Source organism: Lutjanus erythropterus, chromosome 4, assembly GCF_056507025.1.
Source record: "Lutjanus erythropterus isolate fLutEry1 chromosome 4, fLutEry1.hap2, whole genome shotgun sequence".
Taxonomy (NCBI): domain Eukaryota; kingdom Metazoa; phylum Chordata; class Actinopteri; order Lutjaniformes; family Lutjanidae; genus Lutjanus; species Lutjanus erythropterus.
Genome location: NC_139320.1, coordinates 14,092,869 through 14,116,061, shown reverse-complemented (window position 1 = coordinate 14,116,061; position 23,193 = coordinate 14,092,869). Strand labels below are relative to the sequence as shown.

Here is a 23,193-nt window from a genome sequence, read left to right as displayed (position 1 = left end):
AGATAGACATGTTGAACTGAATATAGACTATGTGCAGTGATGTGTGCAATAAGACTGTACACCTGATAATTCTTCACAGCAGCGAGAAAAATACTTGGCAGGACAGTTACATCCCTTCAACATCGCATTACCCTCTAGTCTGCCTTGGAAAGTCCAAGCTTTAGCACACCAGCTTACAAGATTAGGAACTAAGACTCGTACAACTGGTAGTACAATCACGTCTCCATTTATGCAACACCTTGTGACTGTCTGAACTCTGCTCTCGTAAATAAAGGACTCAGAATGCAGACTCTTGGTGCACGTGGAACCTCTGTGGAATGAAGGACCCCCATGAGATTGATTTACTTTCCGTTGGCCCTAACAGCACCCATCAATCAGTCTACCCTAACCAGCACAGCCCCCGCATATAGGGAGTTTCCATAGTAACCAGCTCCTCACACCACCACTGTGTGATGTCACTGCACTGGGAGTGTATAGTCAGAGCTGTACATGTGTTACATGCATTGTATGTGTCTACATTTGTAGCTGTTTAATATAAAACAGATAATACAGTACAGACAGCTGTGTCAAATAAAATGTTCCTGCACAAGATAAGTAGCCTTATCACAGCAGACCCGAAAAAACAAGAAGGCAGGAGGACATTCCACAAATTACATTCAAAGGAAAATGATTTGAATTGGACTGAGATTCATTGGCAAAGGGATGCACAAAAATATCAGCATGCAATGTGACCTTACTCTTAAAGGGATAGTTCAGATGTGGGGTTGTATGAGGTATTTATCCACAGTCAGGGTATTATCTGCAGGAGATGCTGGTTGACGGGCACCCAGTTTGAAGAAGCAAGGAGGAATACCAACACAGAAGCAAAGCAAAGTACTGCTGTGGACAATTTCAGTAACAAAAGGTATTCTAGATACTTAAAAAAGGTCCACATGAGAAAAAGAATAATTAAAAAAATAAATGTTTCAGTGCACACCATATTTAGTATATTTACCACTTTCCTTTGTTGTCAGACTGCTCTTTCTGGTGGGAAACCACCTGTGTGTGAGCAAAATTTCACTCTCTCCAAACCAACCAATCTTTTCTCTCATTTTACCACAGGAGTTGCAGTTTTACTGTTGCCTCCAGCTGTTGGTTAGTCTTATTGACTGAAATTGCACAATAACACATTATAACTAACAGATCAAGGCAGCGGTAGACCAGTTACTCTCATGTTCTCCAGAGTAAAATTACTGATTTCACCCATGGAGTTTGGTTGGTTTGGAGAGAGTGATATTTGGCTTATATAAAGTTGGTTTCCCTTCAGAAAAGGCTGGTGAAGCAGTGAAAACATTGGAATATTGTCCAGTTGAAGTTATATTGATTTTTTTTTTTTTAGGTGAACATTTTTAAGTGGCTAAAATACCTTTGTCCACAACAGTACATTGCTTTGCTTCCGTGCTCCTCTCTGCTTCTCCAAACTGGGGGCTTGTCGACTGTCATTTACTGTAGAGACTATACAGAGACTATGACAGCGAGCTATCCCTTTAACTTATGCCAACTGTGAAGTGTATTAAGTATTCTGTGGAAAGTCCATTCTTTTGCTTCCAGAACTCATATAACCCATGTTTCCCCTACAGTGTAGCTCTCAAGTTACTGTACCTGCCTGCACCAAGAGACAGAAAAGTGAATTATCACTTAACACAGAGCACTTTCATTAGAAAGTTGCAGTAACATGACTGATGTAACCGCAGAGAGAATCATTACACTCTCCACCAGGAGATGATGACGTGCTGGTGATGCTACAAGCTTGCTGAAAACCAGCTAATCCCTGCTTGGCACAAGCCGGTCTCCATGGTAAGTGTTGCCTGGGGCGACAAGTGGTCCTGTCAGACAGCGGTGATGAGCACAGACAGGAAGTGCACACTGTCCGTCAACTAGTAAAATTAACAACACAACACAAGTGAACCAAAGTTGTGATTAAAAAAAAAGCTGTTTCAGACTAGTTCTGCTTAAATGAAAACAAAATGTGGTTAAAAATTGACCTGTTATAATTAGATTATATAAATTATATATTTCTTTTCTGTTACAAGGAGCAACATCTATTGATTCTACTTTTGCATGAGTAGATGAGATTTTATATATTTTCTGTAGGTAACAACGGCGCTTAATATCTGCCATTTATGAATAATATTGCAAATACATGACATAAGGGATGTTAATGATTAATTGCCATTAAGAGTTTAACTAATTAAAAATATATGAATTGGTAGTCTATAAATGGGAGTAACTGCAACTCTTCTGACATTGTTGTGTCTGGCAGAGCAATTTATTGCCTGTTTTCATGCAATAAAAACAGGAAATAATGTCTTTAAGTGCGTTTTGGATTTTATTAATCATTGATGATTCATTAATTGTTAGCATTTTCAACTATCTGTCAAGGAAAATACACAAAATGCCACAGCTTTTAATTGGATGCACTGGCTCCAGTGTAAAGAAATATTGCAATGCCAGACAGAACGGTTTCTGTGGAATATTCATATTGACCATAAGGGTATTTTTTCTTTCAAAGGAAGCAATAACACCAACTTATAAATAATATAATGAACATCAAAGCTAAAATCTAGGTGTCTGCCTATTCAAAGCAACCTGCATGTCATCCTTCACACATGGAAACTCCAAAGATTTAAACTTAATCAGAATGAACATGCAGGTTTAATAATCAATCCATGCTAATTAGCTGGAGGGATTTCAGTTAACCAGAGGGGTGATCAGCGCAGCTCTTTTCTTTTCATCAGTCCTCCACCCTCAAACCTGTCATGTAAATGTCTTTTTGCACTCTCCCTTTCCTCTCAAGCACCCAAGTCTTTTTTGTAACAGCTAGAGACCAGCTTCTGACAGATTTACGGCACACTAAAGAGGAGATGGAGTGTGGGAAAGTGTGGTTAGGGCGACTGAGCACCTGATGCACCATTGGACTAGAGAGGCTCGGCTGACTGGCAGGTGGGCACACCTACCTTTTTTGAGAACAAAGTGGACAAAGGGGAAGAAAATTTTGGGACACTGGCGCGTCAGTTAGTCTGCCCTCACTGAGGTGAGACAGGCCAGTGTGCAACTGGTGATAGTTCCTCCCGTTTTCTTTCATTCTCGCTACTGCAGCCTGATGAATTTGCGTGGTATGTATGCACAGCACGAGAGACAACCCAGTTACGTCTAACTTAGAAATAAAGGGTAAGATAGGTCCATCTTTTTGGCACATGTTCCATTTTACTCCACCCCCTTTTCCCTTCATTACAGAAGATGAACCTGGTTAACAGGCAAGGGTGGAGACTCCCAGCCATGCTTATCTAATAGATTAGCATAAAACTGCTGGGGCTGTCTGACCTAGTTTTAAGATGACAGGTGTATGTGGCTTACATATACAGCCCTGAGGGTGCGGACACATCTCCGCTCTCCTTTCACCAACAGGTCAAAGGTCGAAAAAGGGGAGGAGGGGACTATACTGAGGGATGGACAGAATTAGATCAATGATGTCTGAGAGAAACAAGAAAATTGGAGCAGAACAGTGAGGTTAGCAGCAGGGTGGACACAATAGAGCAAACCGCTGCTCTATGCCTAATCGGAAACGCAGGTGTCCAAATTGAATCGTGCACTCCGAGCGGGAACCAATTGCTCACTGAACTAGTGATTCCTGCCACTGAGGATATCCAACTTTCTATTACCTCGCACTACCAAGCTAGTGAGTTCCAGACAGAAGCATGGACCGCCATCAATTTGGTCCTCTGCTGCTCTCTCACTCTGCTCAGGAAACAGAGGCTAAGCAGACATGATTATTAAAGAGAAACTCTGTATGTATGTACGCACGCACACACACCATTCAAAAACCATGTGTACAAGCAAATACATTAACTGTGACAATGACAACTCTTCTCTTTGGAGATATGTCTTGGTTTGGCTTCGACAAGTTTTTGAAGAATCAGGCCTCGTTATTTTTTCAACTGAAACTAGAAATAGCATTTATTATGCATTAAACAAGATTAAATTTACCAACCATGACTATGGTTTGACTATGGTCATGTAAAATTCATGGCTTCCCCACCGTTTTAATCTTGTTTTCCAAAACCAAATAACACTCAACTACTTTTTTCCAAGCAGTTTTTCTTTACCCTTTTTTTCTGTTTTTCACTGAGTGGTCGGACAGTAAAAGCAGAAACGCTTTAGTTTATCTATATTTGGTGTGTTGTTAGTGATGTTACATTTACACTAAAATTCATTCAATGCACTTGCAATATTAATACAGACAGTACAGTTGTGACTTTAATGTCAAAGTAACCATGGTGTTTATTTAGACATGAGACAAACATGCTGAACTGCCATCAGATTAACATAAAGCGGCACATGTCTGAAAGAGGCTGTAAATATAACATAATGTCATGGTCTCTAAAATTGAGCACACATGTTTTGACTTTGTTGGACGTTCAGACAAATTTCTGGCATATCAGACATTTTCCTATGCCACTGTCAGTCAAATTCCCAGTGTCACTTTTTTTCTCACTGCACCTGCAAGCAGAGAATCTGAAATTGTCACGGCAACATGATGAGTCATGTGGATGGAAAACATGGACAATGTCAAGCTTACCTCTTACCTCTAATTCTCTCTAAATTGACAAGCCATAATGTCCACATCTTATAGTCTATATGGTCCATACATGCTGGTCCCTCTTTTTTTTCTCCTCAGAAGCTTCAGCACATGAGATGGGACAGATGATCAAGGCTGAATGTGTCTGCCTTGTTCCAACTATAAATCAGCTTTAGCCTTGCTAATAGCAAACAAATTTCTACCTGCTTCTGAGTTTTCAAACAATATTTTAACTGAATACTGTCGATACCATTGCCAACAGCCAATTTTATTTTAAATTTGCACGTACTGTGTGAGCGCAATAGCTGTGAATTGACAATCAGACTGTACAGTGTGAGCATATAAATTATGAGCACTGGCAGAGGTTTGACTTGTACAGTAGCATCTGTACAGAGTCTGAATTAAACAAACTTCTAAAATCGTACACTGAATGCCCAACTTTACTGTATATTGGTGCAGAACAAGTGTGTAAAATCCACTTGCAATGGGGACTTCTCATCTAAAATCCTAATAACGTCAAAATTTCTCACCATACCTCTTGAGAAAAGAATGGTTTGGATCTTAACTTAAGTTCGTCTGCACCTCTGCTGGTTTACACCTATAGACATAACTCTATAACTCCAGATTTTAATCCAGCTTTAAGGAACTGAGAAATCCAGACATGGGTCAAATCATCAGCCACTTCACTTACTTCACATAGAAAGAACAGGACCCTGGAGTTCAAAGTGTTGCATTTTAATCCTAAATACAGAATAAATGTGATCAACCTTGTTCCACCTTGTAAAAAGCCAAACAACACTGACTGACTTATTGTTAACTCAAGGTAGCCTGCTGCAAAGCAGTGTACAGGTTCAACCTTTATCTATGCAAGGTCTAAGCTCAAGTTACAGCTTGCATCTGTGCTGTGAATGTTGCCAATAGCTCTGAGCAGCAGACAGGCAGAAGGAAGACATCCCATTAGCACAGGGCAAGCCCTTGGCCAACAAACTAGTGAGGAAGCTGCCTGGTCAACAATTAACCACCCACCTGTCTGCCATAAAGTCAGCTTAACAGGTTTCCACAGCAACCTGCCACTACAATTTGGTGGTGTAAACTATGAAAGGAAGGATTAGTGTTGAAACAGATGAATAGGGGAAAAAAAAAGGAAGAGTAGAGAAGAGAGCAGGAGGGAGGAGATGAAACACAATGAGTGTTGGAGTCAAATAGGGTTCATTTGCAAAAGGGGAGGGCAAGCATGTCAGTAGTGTGTGTGAAACACTTCCTCTTCCCTGGTCTGTCTCGTTCAGGTGTAAATGAGTTTGGATCAGCTTGTTGCCATTAGGCCAACCAGGCTACTGTGGTGTCATGGGGCTTGTTGCGAAGGTGAGAAAAAGATAATTTTCTAAGAACAGAAGGAGGACAGCAAGACCCAGACACCACATTGACTTGCTAACGTCTATAAATACAAAACAGAGGTATGAAAACAGATAAGTATCGTGTCCCAGTAGTGGTGGCTTTCAAGTGTCTCTGGGACTGCAGGCCAAAGGACTAAAGTGTTCACTGAAATGCTGGAAGGATGAGAAAGCAGCATTAATGCAGGGTATTAAGGGACAATAGAGAAAAGTATGAGGATACTTATCTCTCCTTGCTTCCCAGGGAGCAAGAGATGAAGAACAAAAAAAGTAAGCAGGAGGGAAAAGGAGGGGAAAAAAGAACGTGAAGAGACTACAAGACAAGTGGAAGACAGAGAATCCAGAAAGTGAACAAAAGAGTGAATCCTCTTTGAGTTGCTATAAGAGGATGCACAAAAGCAAGATCTGGGAATAGGGGACTGCTGCCATCTCAAAGCATACATATTGATGCCTCCATTTTTCTCTGTATTACAACATGGAGATGTGCCTTATACCTTATATCATACATTAATCTCTCATGTGCATTCTGTCAGAAAACAAGCTCTGTGAAAATGCATGGCTTCCAAAATCTACTAACATACTGTATACTATACAAACGTGACTATATAAGTAAAGAGAGTATCATGTTGATTAATGTATCGGTCTTTGACGTCTACAATGAAGCAAAAGGAAAAAACGAAAACAAGTGAGTGATGTGAGTTCAGGCTCATAAATTGGCATCATTATCTGTATCCATTAGCAATCTCTGTTTTGCCATCTCCATCTGTCATTACTTTGGCAAAAAAAAACAAAAAAACAGACTGATCAAACTATTCATGTACTTTTCAGGCTTCAGTTATCTTAAGAGAATCAATGCATCATCTGCACAGAAATTCTAAAGGAAAGCAAGAAGATTAAAAAAAGTGCTGAACTTAAAATGCCACCTTGTCCCTTCGTGCAAATGTATAGACAATCTGCAAGTGAACAATGAAAATGGTCTGGCATCACATTTTTGGCAAGACTAAATATTGCACAGCCTTTGTACTAATGTACGATTTAGCTAACAAGATAAAAAAATATAGGAGTTACTGCACCCAAAACACAAACACACAGATCCCAAACTGCACTTGGGATCTTACGCTTGTGCCTTTATTTTGAAATTACCACAGCATGCCCGTGTCACTGATTCTGTCCAAGCGAGCTTCCTTCCAAAACATTCAAACAGTGCAAGAGCTAGGCAGATAATGGTAAACAGCCAAGAAAAAGACGATGATATTTAGTCCTCTCTCACAGTGTGGAAATATTTTAGATTAAGAAGAAAAGTCAGGTCAACGGGCAAAGCACACGCCATAAACCTTGACAGTTATTGAGAAGAATTTCATACTTTTGTTAAATTTCTTGTTGTTATGCCTTGTATGTATGTGTGTTAGTGTAGTCAATTAAAAGTAAACTTCACTGTACTTAAACCAGTCACAATCATTTAAAAAAACAACAACAGAAATTTGTAACTGATTATTACTAAATCAGTAGGAAAACGATATAATCTCAAATCAATAGCAAGGCCCTATATTGAATCAAATCAAATCAATCAAAACTTCTGGCCTTAAGCAGAAATGGAGAAGGGGTCTGCTCACTTCTATTTTCACAACTACAGACATATATTTTTTTCATTTTCAAACTTAAAGCCTTCATCCTCAACCGACGCTGACTCAAGTGAAATCACTTGAGGACATTTATCAGACTTCACACAGCTCCCTCTGGAGCCACAAAAGGCATTTAACAACTTTTTTTCCATATGCAGTAATACTCTCCAAGACCCGTAAACACACTTTGATATGTAAAATCAGCAGTTTCCCTTTAAGCAAACAACTTCCAACACATTTGGCATCTAATTAGAGTCCTCACCTGTTCACCAAGTAAACCCAATATAACAAGGATGTGGAAAAACGTGCCATTCTTTCCTTTGTTTTATATTTGCTACCTGTCCAGAGAAACATCAGGGACATTTTTGGGTGAACTATTGCTTTAAAGGAAGTAGGTTAGTGATGAACATACAGCAGCTCCCTTCGGTTTTACATGAATCGGCACTGAATCCACACAACAAAAACAATGAATTAGATGCATCTAATGAGACCTGAAGAATTCTCAGCCATAACAGTAGTACTAGCTAACAGGTCTGAAGACTTCTGAAAAAGAAAATCTAGGATAACTAATTATTTTGACTGATTCTGCAGTTGGAAGGAGGGTTGCAAATTTTCCTTAACCGAACACTGAAAATGCTAACAACTGATTTACCAGTAATAATCAGGACACAAAACACACATTTTCTGATTGTTCCCCCTCATTTCAATTACTTTTCCTCTTACATTTCCTTGTTCAACAAATGATCCTGCCTAACAATATCACTATGACAACACACCACCACCACCAAATGATTAATTATTGATTATTGGAGGGAGAGACAAAATGTTTGCAATCTGCAAGTTCATGGCTAGATGCCACCAAATCCTGCACACTGGTCCTTTAAAGGTGAAATCACATTTCAGTGTTAATGCACAACATGTTGGTTGAAAAGACACTTCATTGTTTATTAATTGCAGCCTCCTAAACATTGGTGCTTCAAGAACATATTTTCCACTCTAGATCTTAGACTAAAACCAAAACAGTCAGAATATTTCATAAAGCACAAACAATGATGATCTTCCAAATGAAAGACAGATTTTTTGCTGTACTGTGTTTTCATGAAGCTTCAATATGGGCCACTCTACATCATGTGCATTTAAGCTGTTTAACACATATACACACACACACACACACACACACCTAACCCGACATTTCTCACTATGCAAGGCCAGACGCTGAGCTCAGAGGCACACTGGGACATCCTCCAGAATTCCTCCTCGACTGGCTGCCGTCCGCCAAGCACACATACACACACACATGGCTCACAGCCATGGACATGGTGTCCGTGCCTCACTGTCGGCAACGCCTCCAGCCCACTGTGAGTCTTTGTGCAGCATGCAGGTTAGAGCGGGAGGGTGGACTGAGGACTATTACACAAGCTGATGGACAGACTGGATAGAGATGACTACTAGTTGGAACGATTAAATTTAACAGAAAAGAGCAGCAGGGCAGAAAGAAACATCAAGAAAGACAAGCTCACACACACCATGTTGACTTCAGGACAGTAGTAAAACATATATTCCAATTACACCAGGGAGTTCAATACAGTTTTCTTGTTTGCTCTCACAAGTGTGTGGAAGTTTGAGAAAGACTGCTGAAAAACTTGATAGAGCGCTAAAAAGTAATAGAGGGAAGCAGACTAGAAATAGTACACAGAGAGCCTGTTTAAGCCGCTTCCTATTGGTAAACAAAGCAGCAGTCCCTCTCATTATGGGCTTTTTATAGATCAGTGCAGACTGAGATGTGCACTGTGTATCCATTCTCTGTACTCTCTGAAGAACACAAAATGACACATCTGCAATTTCCCAGTCTTGCCGTAAACCTTAAATCCTATACATTTCTGCAGAGCCAAGCCAGGTGTAAAGTATTCGGAAATTAGCCATAACAGTGCTGCTTGAGGATGCAATTTTTAAAACTTAAAAGACACCATTTATTTCATGTATATTGCACAGGAAAGATAGCATTTCAGCAACTCTAAGCAGATATCAACAAGGACCGTCCACTGACACTGGGCAGGTAAAATTCCATGTCAGGAAAATAAAAAAATAATTAAACTATTTGGATGATTAATCGTTAAAGTAATTTTACATGGAAAATCACAGAGACGCCTGTTTACAGCCCCTAAAATGTGGAGATTTTAATTTTTTCATTGTCTACAATAACATTACACCCAACATCTTTGGGTGTGGGACTGAGAAAATGAGACATTTAAAAGACATCGCCTTGGACTTGAAAAACTGGGATGGACACAAATAACCGTTGATAAATTAACAGTCTGTAAAGGGGAAAGGAAAAACTGACTGTTAATCAAGCTGGTTTCTGATCCACTAGCCCGACCGGGCCAGTTAAAAAACAAACAAACAAACAAACAAACAAACAAAATAATAAACAGTACAGATGAACTCTGTCTATCGACTGTATGACTGACTTCTACAGAATGTTAAGACTTTAGTTGTCAAAATAAATGACTCAGCTGCCTGATTCAGACTCCTCTCGTTCAGTCTAGCTTCAAAACAATTGAGACGCACACAAAACTGGCCATAGCCCAGAACAGACAACTGAATACACGACTGTCCTATAATTGTGTTTCCTATTTTCTCTCCCTTCTGGTCCTACCCTGGGTTTTGTTACTGGACTCCCAAGTCCCTAAAGCACAAATCTCACCCTGGGTAATATCAGCTTAACCAGAGTTTCATACATATATATATATATATAAAAAAAAAAAACATCTGAGCACTGTGAAAAAGTACCCACCAAATCCACCCCCCATGTTTATGCACAAATGCAAACAGCTATACTGAAACAGTCACTAGTCTTCATATTTGGAAGACGATTACGTAAATAGAAGGATATGAGTTATTGACATTTCACCTAACCCAAACCTGTGTTGGCATATTTACTACAAATCAAGATGAAATATAGCCCAACTTAAAAGGCTTAATTACAGGTTGTAATAATGAGAGTGTATGCTAAATTTAAATAGTGATTAGGCTTAAATGTTAATACCTTTTTACATCAAATACGTTTGCAAGCAAATAATTGTGCAGAGCACAAAGATGTCTTGGTTTAAGAGACATCCGAGGCCATCAGCTGTACCATTTTCTAAACTAAACCAAAGAGCTCCAATAATGAACCCTGCCAGCAAACAAATAGCAGGAAGGTTTTTTTGGTCCCCAGCAGAGTCTTTAAATATGGAATATCTGCTGATACAAAGTCAGACACTTGTATCTGACACATTGAAATAGCTCTTAAATCTCACACACCTTATTTATACAGGCTCTTAGGTCCAAATAATATAGGTGCAGATCCAAAACTATCAAAAGGAAAAGCTTAAATGATTGATATGCTGCTAGAGAAATCACTCATAGTTGTACAGTGGTTTCGCAGAGTGATGCTTCTTTTGCCACATAAACAATGTCTGGCTGCTGAGTACAGAAACTGGCTCGCAGAGAGCCCACAAACCCGTCAACAGCCAAGTTTTATTTTGGCCTGTCATCATGGAATTAACAATAATTAGCGACAGCTGATGTGACCTGCTGCTGCCGGCATTTCTCATTTTAACTGAAAGCTAAAAGCTGAGCTAAAAATGAGAATCTGCTAGATGAATGTTTTTTTTAACACTGCTATTACTTTGTTCAGTAAATCTGTTTCCTTCCAGAACACAGTCAATCACCTGTGAGACCAAGTCATTTTTCACATCCACAGACATTTTAATAGACCTTTTTTTTAGGGTGTTACCAATGATACGTCACTTTCATTCAAAAAGGTGAATTTTCACTCGTATATGGTACAAAATTCTCGCACTGTAGAGCTGGGCTGTAACTAAGGAGAGCAGTGCTGCAATACTTGCATGCTGAGGTGAAGAAAACACAGTGCACACAGTTTATTGCAGCTGATACTGACTGATTAAAATAAGCATGATGAAGATCGATGGGAGCAGCTCAGGGCAATTTTATAAACATCCCTCAAAATTTGACATGTCAAATGATTATGATGCCATCATTGAACTAGGGATGAGCTGATTGAGTACTCACTATACTCACTGTTGGCCTGGTAGTATCCAAAATAACTGTATCGAATGTCGCAAAAGAAGAAAATGAATAATCTAATACGACCCATTTCCTTTAACTATCCCATAAATGCTTGGGTCTAACTAAACTTTGAGCAACATGTTGTCGAGAGAAAAGTGTCAAGAGTAACACATTTAGTTTAATTTTGAATGCTCAAACTTCTATATTTGAAAAAGTTTGAATACAAAGCGGCAGCAGTATTGCATAACCGAGTCATGTTTTATGCATTTCTTTTTTTATTGAAAAGGAATATTTGTTTTACAGTTTGAGAATGATGGTTTTTAGATGGCTAGGTTAAGCAAAGTGCATCCATTATTAAAACCTTAGTTGTTTGAGAGAGGTAAAAATACTGTATTTCATTGGTACCAACAGATACTCAAGGTTGTGGTATCTGTGTCGGACATGAAAAAGTGGTATCAAGCCATCCTTACATCACACAGTATAAACTGACAAAAATTTAGGATCATGAAACACAGATATATCTGCATAAAACAACCAATATTCAGCAGCTGGTCAAATATAAAGTCAGTGACTGTTTTTTTTTTTTCAAGTGTGTGTGTGTGTGTGTGTGTGTGTGTGTGTGTGTGTGTGTGTGTGTGTCAGCGCTGTGCTACTTACGATCTAGTCCATTGACGTAGCGAATCGATACTTCACAGTGGCCCCACACGGCACTGACGATGGGATACAGTCTCTTGCCTTTTAGCCCTCTAAAAGCTACTCCCAGATACTGTCCATCTACCATGAAGCTCAGCGTTCCTTCATCCATGTCTAGTATTACTGTCAGAGAGTCTGGGAGCACAAATGACTCATCTGGCTCCAAGAAACAGGGGTATGTGGGGGCCGACACGGAAGCAGGGCGGTTTTTTCCATCATGGTAGAGTCTGTTCCGACCCAGGTCCCAGCCCCAGGACTCAGAGTCCGAGCCCACCAGGGCCGTGTAACCCACTGAGTGTAAAGATGCTTCAGCGGTGGCCACACCTACGACAGCATGTGTGCCTCTCTGTCTGGCCGGCCAGTGGATCCTCCAAACATGAAGGCCCCTGGTGTAGCCCACCTTTCCACGGATACAGTCTGTGCTCTGAGCCACTGGATGTCTGTGAAAAGTCAGCTTGTCATCCTCCTTAACAAAGACATTTAGTGACCGGTCGTCAGGGTTCCAGGCGTGGCGAAGCTGGGCCTCAGGGCTGGCTGATGGCATGTCGAGCAGTAAGTCCAGTCTGGGGGGCCGACAGAAATCTGGGCCCCGCAGTTCACGACGTACTGGACGATATGAGGGCTCCCCGCGTACATCCACTGATTTGATACTGCCAGAGATCTTCTGGCCCATGGCTAGGTGGGTCCAAGGGAGGAAGGGACAAAGGGGAAGGAAATGGATGGACCAAGGGTGGTAATGAGGGGGCGGTAGGTCCTGACGTTACCTCATGGGCGCAATGGCGACACAGTGGATCCTGGATGGAAGGGTGCTGTTGGACACACACAGCGTCTTCAGCCAGGGGGAACCACACTCCTGAAACACACACACAAACAAAACATTTAGTATCTCATGTACAGTCTTAAATTGTTTAACTTCAGTCACTCAGCTCATCAGCAATTACTGAGCAGACAGAACACAGTTACTGCTTCACTGTTACTTTTACTGTTACATTCACAACATTAATTATGATAGCCAGAAACATTATCTGATTCTAATTTAATTTAACAAAAATTTTAGCTTAGACTAATCGACTATTCTAAAGATAAAACACTCAAACAGTTAAAATTGAGTACAACTCATTAATTGATAAAGTTACACATTGTTCAAAAAATATTGCGTGTATTAAAAGCCATTTGAAGACGTTAATAACACTGTTCAATTACCAAATTGTATTATAAATGCTGCAGAAAAGTGTGGCCCTTTGTGCTGTAAAATCTGAAAACTGCATATTGTCCAACACTACATGACAAAGCCTATTTACAACCTTTTACTCCATTTTCTAGATCAAAATACTTCCAAACCACGCTGTTTATGAGCTGTCATATGTCCCATTTCGCTGGCATTAGTACGGGGAGATTGAGGCATTTTCTGGGGCTGCAGCCTCTGCTAGTGGCAGGCGGTTGTTTAACATCTTAGAGGCAAAATGGTTAAATGTTGCTGCACATGAATAAAAGCTCTATAATTAGATTAACCGACCAGTGTTTCTGGTGTTGACTAGCGAGGGTGGTGACGTTTAATTGAGCAGACGACTAATCGCACACAGTCCTACAGAATATCATTGGATTTTGGACAGTCTGTTGGCAAAAACAAGATGAAAATAACAGCTTTGACTCTGGGACACTAAAACTTTTTTTCAGATGTTAATCAGATAATCAAAAATAAAACACTTTTAACTGATTATGAAAATTACAGTTAGCTGCAACCCTACTTGGCTTATAATAAATAACAAAATAATAACGACAGACTTGTTTGCTGTACATCAAACACAGAGACAAGCAGGAACAGAGGCAGAAATATGGCATCAACAGCGCTGGCTTCCAGCCAGAGCTGCAGAGAGAGGAGGACATGACAGTGAAGGAGAAATGAAGGATGAACTTCTCTTCACTTCTAGTATTCCTCCAGAAAATTATTTCCTGTCTTTAGCTGCCAGTCTGGAGTGTCGACAAACACACATTCGAGTTTCTCTGTGTGTGAGTGCATTGTTTTTTTGTCACTCAATACCTTAACAGTTATTTGAAAACCATACTTAAGATACTGCGGCAGGCCAGATATGTGAGCTGGCTCTCTACCGCACATTCACCCTGAACAATGACAGCCGACGTGCTGAGAAGATGAGACCTACCAACACCAACCACAGTAATTACTTAAATATGGTCTTCATAGACCACCCCAGCAGCCCTGCTGCAGATAGATACAAACTACCACCTCTATAAGAAGCATGCATTCAAATATGTACAGCCACACTAATGCAAAGCATACTGAACAAAAGCCTTTAGGGCTTAGTGCCATTTAGGAAAAACACGTTTTATGAGTAACTGTCCGACAATCAAATCAACACTGACACAGAATTCACTGGAACTTGCTGCTGTACTTCCTCTTGATATAGTCATTCAGCGTACACTCTCTTCTTGCCCAATCCTTTCTTCACCAAGCAAACAAATGTAGTGCAATTCATATTTTATAAGTTTTTATAAGAAACTGTAACATGTACATGCTGAGCAAGCCAACAGAAAGCCCTAAGCTACATCCAAACATGTGCAGAGTTTCCCGGTATGTCCAAGTGAAGAGAAGCTGTTCCAAATGTGCTGTACTGGTATTACCCCTTGTCCTCTATCACTCTTCCCTGCATGCAGTCTCTCCACTGGCACTGACCCACTGGGGAGACTTGAATCAGAAGAGACACACACAGATGATGGGATCAAATTAAGATAAGATTTGTGCATTTTACACTTTGAAACTTGTCCCAAATCACCAAGTAAAAGGCTTCTGCTTGCAAAGACGAGGAGGCAAACTTTTTCACACATCATGGCCTTATGTTTATATACATGACTGCACGTTTAAATGTCACAAAATTAATTAAGGTGACAGGATTTGTGAGATTAAAAAAAAGCAGCCAATGACAACATGCTAAATGGACAACAGTTTTGATAACAACACACAAGACTGATGACTTAACATACACACTTGCTGGCAGACAAAGTCATTTGCAGAACACTATCTCATGACCATAACCCATGAAAAGAGACAAGCTCTTCATTTCCATATTAATTAATTTAAACCACCAGACATGACGCACAAAGCCACCTCGTGACAAATGAGAGGAATATGTATCCCACAGCATAATGTACTCATGGACAAAGACTAATCACGGTGGCAGTTGACCACTCCGCTGACATTTGTGAATGCCTATGCGTTACATACATGACAAATTCGAGCCCCCACACAAACATTTGGCTGGCAACACTTCAAGCACAAACTCGTCAGTGGGGAAAACACTGGGCCAAACAATTAGGAGACAAGCCAGAGAGAAATGATTCATGGGAATCAGGAGGGGCAGAGAGGGAAAATGTAATGAGACAAAGAGGAAACTCTTTTATGTTTTAGATAAATTCACAGTGAATCTCCAATACATACACTGACACAGATATCTGCCACTCAACCACAGCAGCCAGGCTGGGATTGCACACACAAAGTTTTTTTAATCCAAAGTTTATTAATTATTACATTATTACAAGGGATGTACCTAGCGACTAATTTCCCTGTTGAATATTTAGAGAAGACAGCTAGTCTAAAAGTGGGTAGGAAAAAAAAAGTAAGCATGGATATGTTAGCTGAAATTTTTTTGCATGTATTACGGTCTATTTGAAGCCATTAATCATGTTCTCTAATAAACAAATAGCACATCCCCAATTACAAAGAAGTTGGAACTTTATCTAAAACGTAAATAAATACAGAATGCAATGAGTTGCAAATCATTTTTGACTTGTACCCAATTGAATACAGTACAAAGACAAGATATTTAGTGTTCAAACTGCTGACCTTCATTGTTTTTTTTTGTTTTTTTTTTTGTAAATATGTACTTATTCTGAATTTGTTGCCTGCAACACGTTTCAAGGTTGGGAAAGGAGTAACAAAAGACTGGGAGAGTTATGGAATACTGAAAAAAAAACACCTGTTCAGAAAATTCTACAGGTGAGCAGGTTAACTGATAATGACTGACAGCTTCATGACTGGGTATTAAAAGCGCGACCTCGTACATCGGTTCACAAAGTTTTGAATCCATAGTCTATTATTTACAGCTGCAGCAATCAATCCTTCCTTTGTGACAGTAAACTCAGTGTCTGTGGTTTGTGGGCCAAACGAGAGATTTGAGGACATCACCTTGGGCTTTGGGAAACACTGATCAGCATTTTTCAAATATTTTTTGGACATTTCATAGGCCAAAAACCTAATCAATTAACCACAAAAATAATCATCAGATTAATCAACATTTAAAACAATCATTGTTTGCAGCCATACTATTATTACATTACTATGTATGAAATTACAAGTATGAGGCTTGTCATAGTGGTGGGTAGCACTGGTCACATGGTCGTTTCACCACATGTTCCCTACTTGCCAGGCTACACAAGCCTGCAGGGTTAAAATATCACAGCAGCACTTCAACAGAAATAATTGGGCTTAACCAAGGAAAACTAATGAGATTAATGTCAGCTCGCCTGCCCTGCACAGCCTATAAAACAGTATCCAGTTCATATTAAAAAAGAGAAAAAAAAATAATCTGCTGGATCCTGACTGCATCAGCGATTGGGGATTCCAGCCAGAGGGTGTTTTGGAGAGTAAGACAGTGACGCAGAGAGAAGTGATCCTGTCAGCCACTCTATAAAAACTGGGAATATGTGACGGAGCTGTTGACATCAAAAAGGAACTTCCAGATGGTGAATATCAAACTTCACATCAACTTTGCCCCGGTGCTTGACCAGGCCGTGCTGCCTGCCCCTCCTGTGCAGAGAGCTGTTCCACACACACACACACACACACACACACACACACAAAACTGACGAGGACCTTCTTCTGTGATGCTAGCAGACAAGAAAATACAAAAAAAAAAAACATGATAGTCTGAAAAATGGTGGCCTTTTCATCTTGATATTGTGACATTCTGGTTAATAATTGCAAGATGAACTAGCGTTGGGTAAGTCATGATCAGTGCAACACTCTTAACTGCAGAGTTCAGCAAATCTTGGCAGAACTAAAGTATTTTGGGTTGACACAGCAGGTAGGTAGTAATGAATGGCCTGTATCAACAAGTACATTAAACCTATCAATTCACAGTGTATTTATTTCTTATTGAAGTACAGAGGTCCTCGGCTCAGAGGGAAGAAGAAATTTCCTGCAGTAAACGGCTGTAGAAACCCTACAATCATTTAATTATTTTCCTGAAAAACTCAACGAATTTGGCAAGCCTGCCTGCTGTCATGAAACTGTCTCTAAGGACAAAAAAACCACAAAACAAACAGCAGCTGCAAGTGGGAGAGTTCACACTGGCAGCCACAACACAGTGACCAGTAGTTGCTCATTTTAAATGGGAGATGAGAGGATGACAATGGACAGGGAGTCAAGGTCATGATGTGATTAAAAGACAACATACTGCTGGCATCACGTCAACAATAAGCAGAGCCTGTAAATGACCGTCCAAGGTGAAAGAGTGTGCTGAAATAGTAGGCTTTGAAAAACTTTATACACAGTTACCCATGAAAATTAGCATTGAGAATCATTTTGTAAGGAGGGGTAGCAGATGCTGGTTTAATATTAAAAAGGTTTGTAAAAGAATAGAATAAAAGCTGGCTGTGAAGAAGGTCAGAGTTGATGAGGAGTGTCAGTGAAGGAGACGAAGGCAAAGAGAAGTAAAGGAAGAACATAGACGAGGGGAGAGATGAAAGAACTGTCGACAGAGGAGGGAAACATTGATAGGGCAGGTGAGTGATGGGAACTGGAAAGAAGGGATAAGACGTGACGTTTAACTCAACACCTCTTCAGATTAAGTTTGCTGAATTTAGTGGAAAGGATTATCCACTACCGAACACAGCGGGTAAAAACCCAGAACAATCTCTGCTCCATCTCCTCCACTTCTTTAAAAAGCAGATCCAAATATCAGCCCAGTGATTTGCTGTTGAGAGGTGGGGGCTGTATAAGATGCAACTTGACCAGAATCCATAACGCAAACTTGTTATCTTGAGCAAGGGAGGCAGTGACATGGACAAGGCCGCTGGTAGCGTGACAACCATTGTTAGCATATCAAACATGCACAGCCGGTCTTAACACAAGCAACCCCCAACCAAACACTCACACATAGCCTTTGGGCACATAAATGCAGACTGGTAATGCAGGGACTTTGAAGTATCACCCACTCAGAAGCATGCACTCTTATCAGAACACGGGCGTTGGAACACCAGCTGAGAGTAATGACGACATGTGTATGAGCGTGTAGGGATACATGCAACCTTTCACTCGGTCAATGACCGACTGAAAGGCTAGCTTAAGGCTTCATCAATTATAGGGTGGAATAAAATGGAAGACCGTCTGCAGATGGCAACTCTTGTGTGCAAATTGGCCAATAAGTGTGACCCTTACACTCCACCTCACTAGACATATGTGACTTTGTCATTCAAAGGAAATAAAAACATGCATAGGTGAAAACATAGGTGATTTTGCCACTTTTGGTGAAGCGAAGTGAAAACTGGGCCGTCACAGTGACATCTGACTGAACGCTTTCATTAGTTGACAGCCTCAAGGGAATATAAGTGAATTTAAATAGTTTGCGGTCCACAGGTTGTCAGTATATTAAATAAAGTTTTAGGGATTGTTCATCTGGGTAGGCAATGCCTGGGGACTACTGATGAAAAGTTGCCTTTCTGTCTAACTCTGGCATATTTTCAGAAAGGTTCAGGTTAATATGTACTGTCCTTGTTGAATAAAGCAGGCTAATAAACTAATGCTGCACTAATACAATAGTGAGGGAAAAGAAGAGCTTAAGTAGCTCAAAGTAAAATCCAAAGCATGCAGAATTCTGATGATTCCACATGTTGCCTGTTTTTTCTTCTGCAAGGGAAAAAAACAAAAGCAGGCAACACTGCTGCAAAACAAAGCTAAATAAAAAGGACAGTGTCGTTGCAACTTTTGTAAACACACATCTTGCCAATTTGTTTTCTGAGCATATAACAGGACTGCCACTTTAGAATCACAGTTATGTGAAAATGTTTGTTGTCTTCCAAGCTCTTTTTTTGGAATACTAATATAAACTACCAATTTGTTTAATTAATGGTCAGCTGGTCTTCAGCTGAAGCTTCTCAGTGTGTTTTGAGCACAACTTTTAACAGAGGAGATAAGGCTATAAGAGGAGATACAAAACATTTTGTCTGCATGAGTTCCTGTGGAATTAAAACACCTCCACACACTGATTTTGGGCTCTCCAGATCTTTGGTCATCAATCCAAAAGTCTGATCCAATTCAATCCACATGCGGCTGAATTACAGCCTCGGTAAACAAATGCTGCCTGTTTCAAAACTCAATGTCAGAAATTCAGGCCAAAGCATTTTTTTTTAATTGTTTGGCTACATTTCAAAACACGAGAGTGGTGCAGGTGGATGACGTTGTTAACATGTCTCTGCTTGCATCATTACAGTGATACAATTCACCAGGCTTTCATCAGCTTATCTTACATACCTTTAAATGTCTACTGTTTAACAGTGCCACCAATATTTTGTTGGCCCAGTCTCACACAACAGGACATGCAATGCCAGTCAAGCTTGTTTTAAAACTGCAGTTTTGGTGCCCCAAGAGCTCTGGAGCCAGATTAGAGATTTTGTGAGGTTCAAAGCAGTTAGAGATAATGTACAGCCAGATATCTTCTGTAGTTATGTAGCATTTTCACATTGTTAGCCACCCACTGGCAATCCCAAGATGCCTTGGGTTTAATCTTGTCACAGCCCTAGTTTATACAAATTCAAAACATTTGAAATTACACACCTATGATAGTGCTCATGAGAGCATTTTATCTAACCACTCATATCAGACTTACTTAGCTCAGACTACCAGATTATGCGTCATAATTATGAGTCAGGACTGAACTGGCCCAGTGTCACAGCCCTGTAACACAATCCAGGTAGTCTTCAATCATGTGTCACTCTCCCATGTCTCAGTCACTCACGTGTGTGAAACACTACACTCAAAGTCCCATGCTAGCCGCTATAGCCATTCTGGGGAAGACAAGGTGGCCGTCTTGAACACAGCTCTTCCTTTTCACATGAAGACCCAAACATGAGAAATGTAAATACTGTGTTTCAACGCCACAAGCAGGCATTAAAGTGGACTCAAGGTGAATTAAGAAGCCAGACATAACAGGAACATCTCAAAATTAAAAATAAATGTCACTACAATTACAGCTCCATAAAAAACCCTTAACTTTTTTTTAACACACACAAAGCTACAGCTTTATTGTTTTATTTTGTTCATTCCAAGACTTTTCTGGGACATGCGGACACCATGAGAATGCCTTAGCACACAATCAAAAAGACACAAATAAGACTTTTGGAAACAGTCAGCATGGGATAAGCTCAGCAACAGTCTTGCCAATAGAGAGATGAGAAACTCGAGAAAGCACAAACAAGAGGTCAGGAGACAGAAGTGGCCTGTGAGACGGGAAGAGACATCTTACCATGAAAGCATTTCTCCGAACAGTCAGGCGGCTCTCACACAGCAATGTGAGCACACAATCACGGCAGCCAAGTAGAAGAGTGCGAATACTTGCTTCTCAGTCTGTAGTCCAAAATGAGGTCAGTACACAGTCAACAGCCAGACGAGTGTGGGACGGGGCAGAGGCAGACAAAAAGAGTGTGTGTTTGTGTATGTCAGTAAGTCGGTGAGTTCCTGCTTGTGACGCGGGGATGGGGGGAAAAACAGCTTGGCTCCGGTTCCCAGCTAAGGCAGGAAAACAGCTGCTGGGAGGGAGGAGGAGGGAAGAGAAGGAAAGATAGAGAGGAAGGGAGCGCGAAGGGGAGGGCTTAGTGTGGAGCACGCTCAAAAGTCTTTCCCAAGAAGCACAAAACCACCCACTCTCAAGATGCACTGACTGGGCACCTCCAGAAAAACGGTGGAAAGACATGTGGACAAGTACACACACACACACACACACACTCTGTTCTCCCACATTTACAGATTAACAGCTCATTTCCACTTTCCTCTACTGTACTGGACAGAGGACAATGGGCTGGTCAGAGAGGAGCACTGAAGAAAGCAGGAGCTATTTGGGTGTCTGTCTTTTACTGTGTCAAACATTAGTTCTTCATGAATTAACTATTTCTCATTTCAATCACTAGAGATATTTTGCAGCCCTTCAAAAAAATTTGAGCTCTTACTTTTGTAGCTTCAAACCGAATCTCTGTGGGTTGAAGTTTCGTTTCCCTCCTATGTCGATGTTTTCACTTCCAGGTCTCTGTTTTTCAATGTTTCATCTTCGCTTTCAGCCATATAGGAGTCTTGTCAAAATAAGATGGGGCTTTTATTGTGAACAATTTAAAAGAAATTAAGTGTTTATTCGCCGTTTTACACCCACTTGACTCAAGCTAAGCTCGTCTGCAGTTAAAAGACAATCAAAGGTAGCCCAGGCCAGCACCTGTGTATGGAAAATAGGTAATGATCTTCTCCCACACTTGTTTTTCACTTTTAATTACACTTTTAATTTCTATAGCCTTCTATTTTTGCTCTCTCCACCCCTGCCTACTTGCAGCATCTGATGTGACTGAAGAAAAAATACATCATAGCTCATCAGCCATTATATCAGACTTTTGTCAGGGCATAAAACCAACAAACTGTTGAGCTTTAAAAATCTGGATATGATGGTCTAACAATGGCATAACCATCAAGCGGTGCGCCTGCAACAAAGGAATGTTGTTCCTCTTCTATGTCAAAGTCCTCAGACTTTTTCTCCTTTGTTGCAAGTTTGTGAAGTCAACTGTGCGTGTAACAAGTCACTATTTCTGAGCAGATCTCTCTCTGTTGTCTGAGTCGCTTCCAGGTAGCATGTAAACACAGGTGTGGAGGCATCTCGTATATCTTGTATCGTGCAGCTTGGGCGAGAGCTTATGTACCCGTTTCAGGCATGTGCACATGGATCAGGTCTGAGAGGCTACAGTTGACATTTAGGCTAAAAACATGGTGTGAATGGCATCTTTTAGGGTCAAATTTTAATGTCACAGCTTACAGACACTTGAATTACACCACATGAGCAGTATGGAGACATATTGTGTTTTTTTGTGTTCTTTTTTTTACATTTTAAAACAGGTCACTGTTCACTTCAGTTGTACTGGATTTGGCTGCAACGCTGTTTTCCACTGAAGCTCCAGGAGTGTTTTGTGAACTGGAGATCTTCACTCATCCTTACATCAGCACAGGGGTGAGTAGATATTGAGTGAAATTCCAATTTTGGGTGAACTATCACTTTAATTACTTCACCCTGATTAATCATAACTGCAAGGGAGGGGAGAGAGAGAGAGACAGCAGAGAGGAGGGAGGGAGGGGGAGCATGTGTGTGAAGTGGAGACTTTTTTTGATGATAAATCCTGATGTTACTGTACAGTTCTGTGACTAAAATATCTGTCTCAGTAACAGACACTCGTCCCCTCCGTGAAACTTCTTGTGTGTCAGTTTTCAGTTTGCTGTGGTATTAAACTTCCTCGCTGATGTAAACTGAGTGAAACTGATGTAAATGATCCTGCTTCCTTAACACAAAAACATGAATATCACGCAGTGTTTAGTTATTATAAACTGAGCTGAAAAAAATGTGAGGGTTTTTTTTCCCTCAGAGGATATTACTTTATTAAGGAAATAAATTATTAACAATAACAATACTAAAGAAATAAAAAGATACAAATAAATAGCGACCTTTTCCTAAAATACTGTTGGTTCTGTGGTGATGGA

At 40.4% G+C, this 23,193-nt stretch overlaps 1 protein-coding gene across 2 annotated transcripts in view; it reads right to left on the bottom strand.

Annotated features, from left to right (window-relative positions):
- Nucleotides 1-23,193, bottom strand: part of LOC146328169 (SPRY domain-containing SOCS box protein 4-like) — a 51,273-nt gene that overhangs the window by 4,331 nt on the left and 23,749 nt on the right. Inside the window, exons 1-2 of one of the 2 annotated variants that reach the window (XM_084717040.1) lie at nt 20,933-21,167; nt 12,360-13,248 (exon numbers count right to left, since the gene is read on the bottom strand). In XM_084717040.1, the coding sequence (XP_084573166.1) occupies nt 12,360-13,068 (709 nt within the window). In that variant the 5' untranslated portion in view covers nt 13,069-13,248; nt 20,933-21,167. Of the gene's footprint in view, nt 1-12,359; nt 13,249-20,932; nt 21,168-23,193 lie in introns of those variants that run through there. The other variant, XM_084717039.1, reaches the window with a different exon arrangement.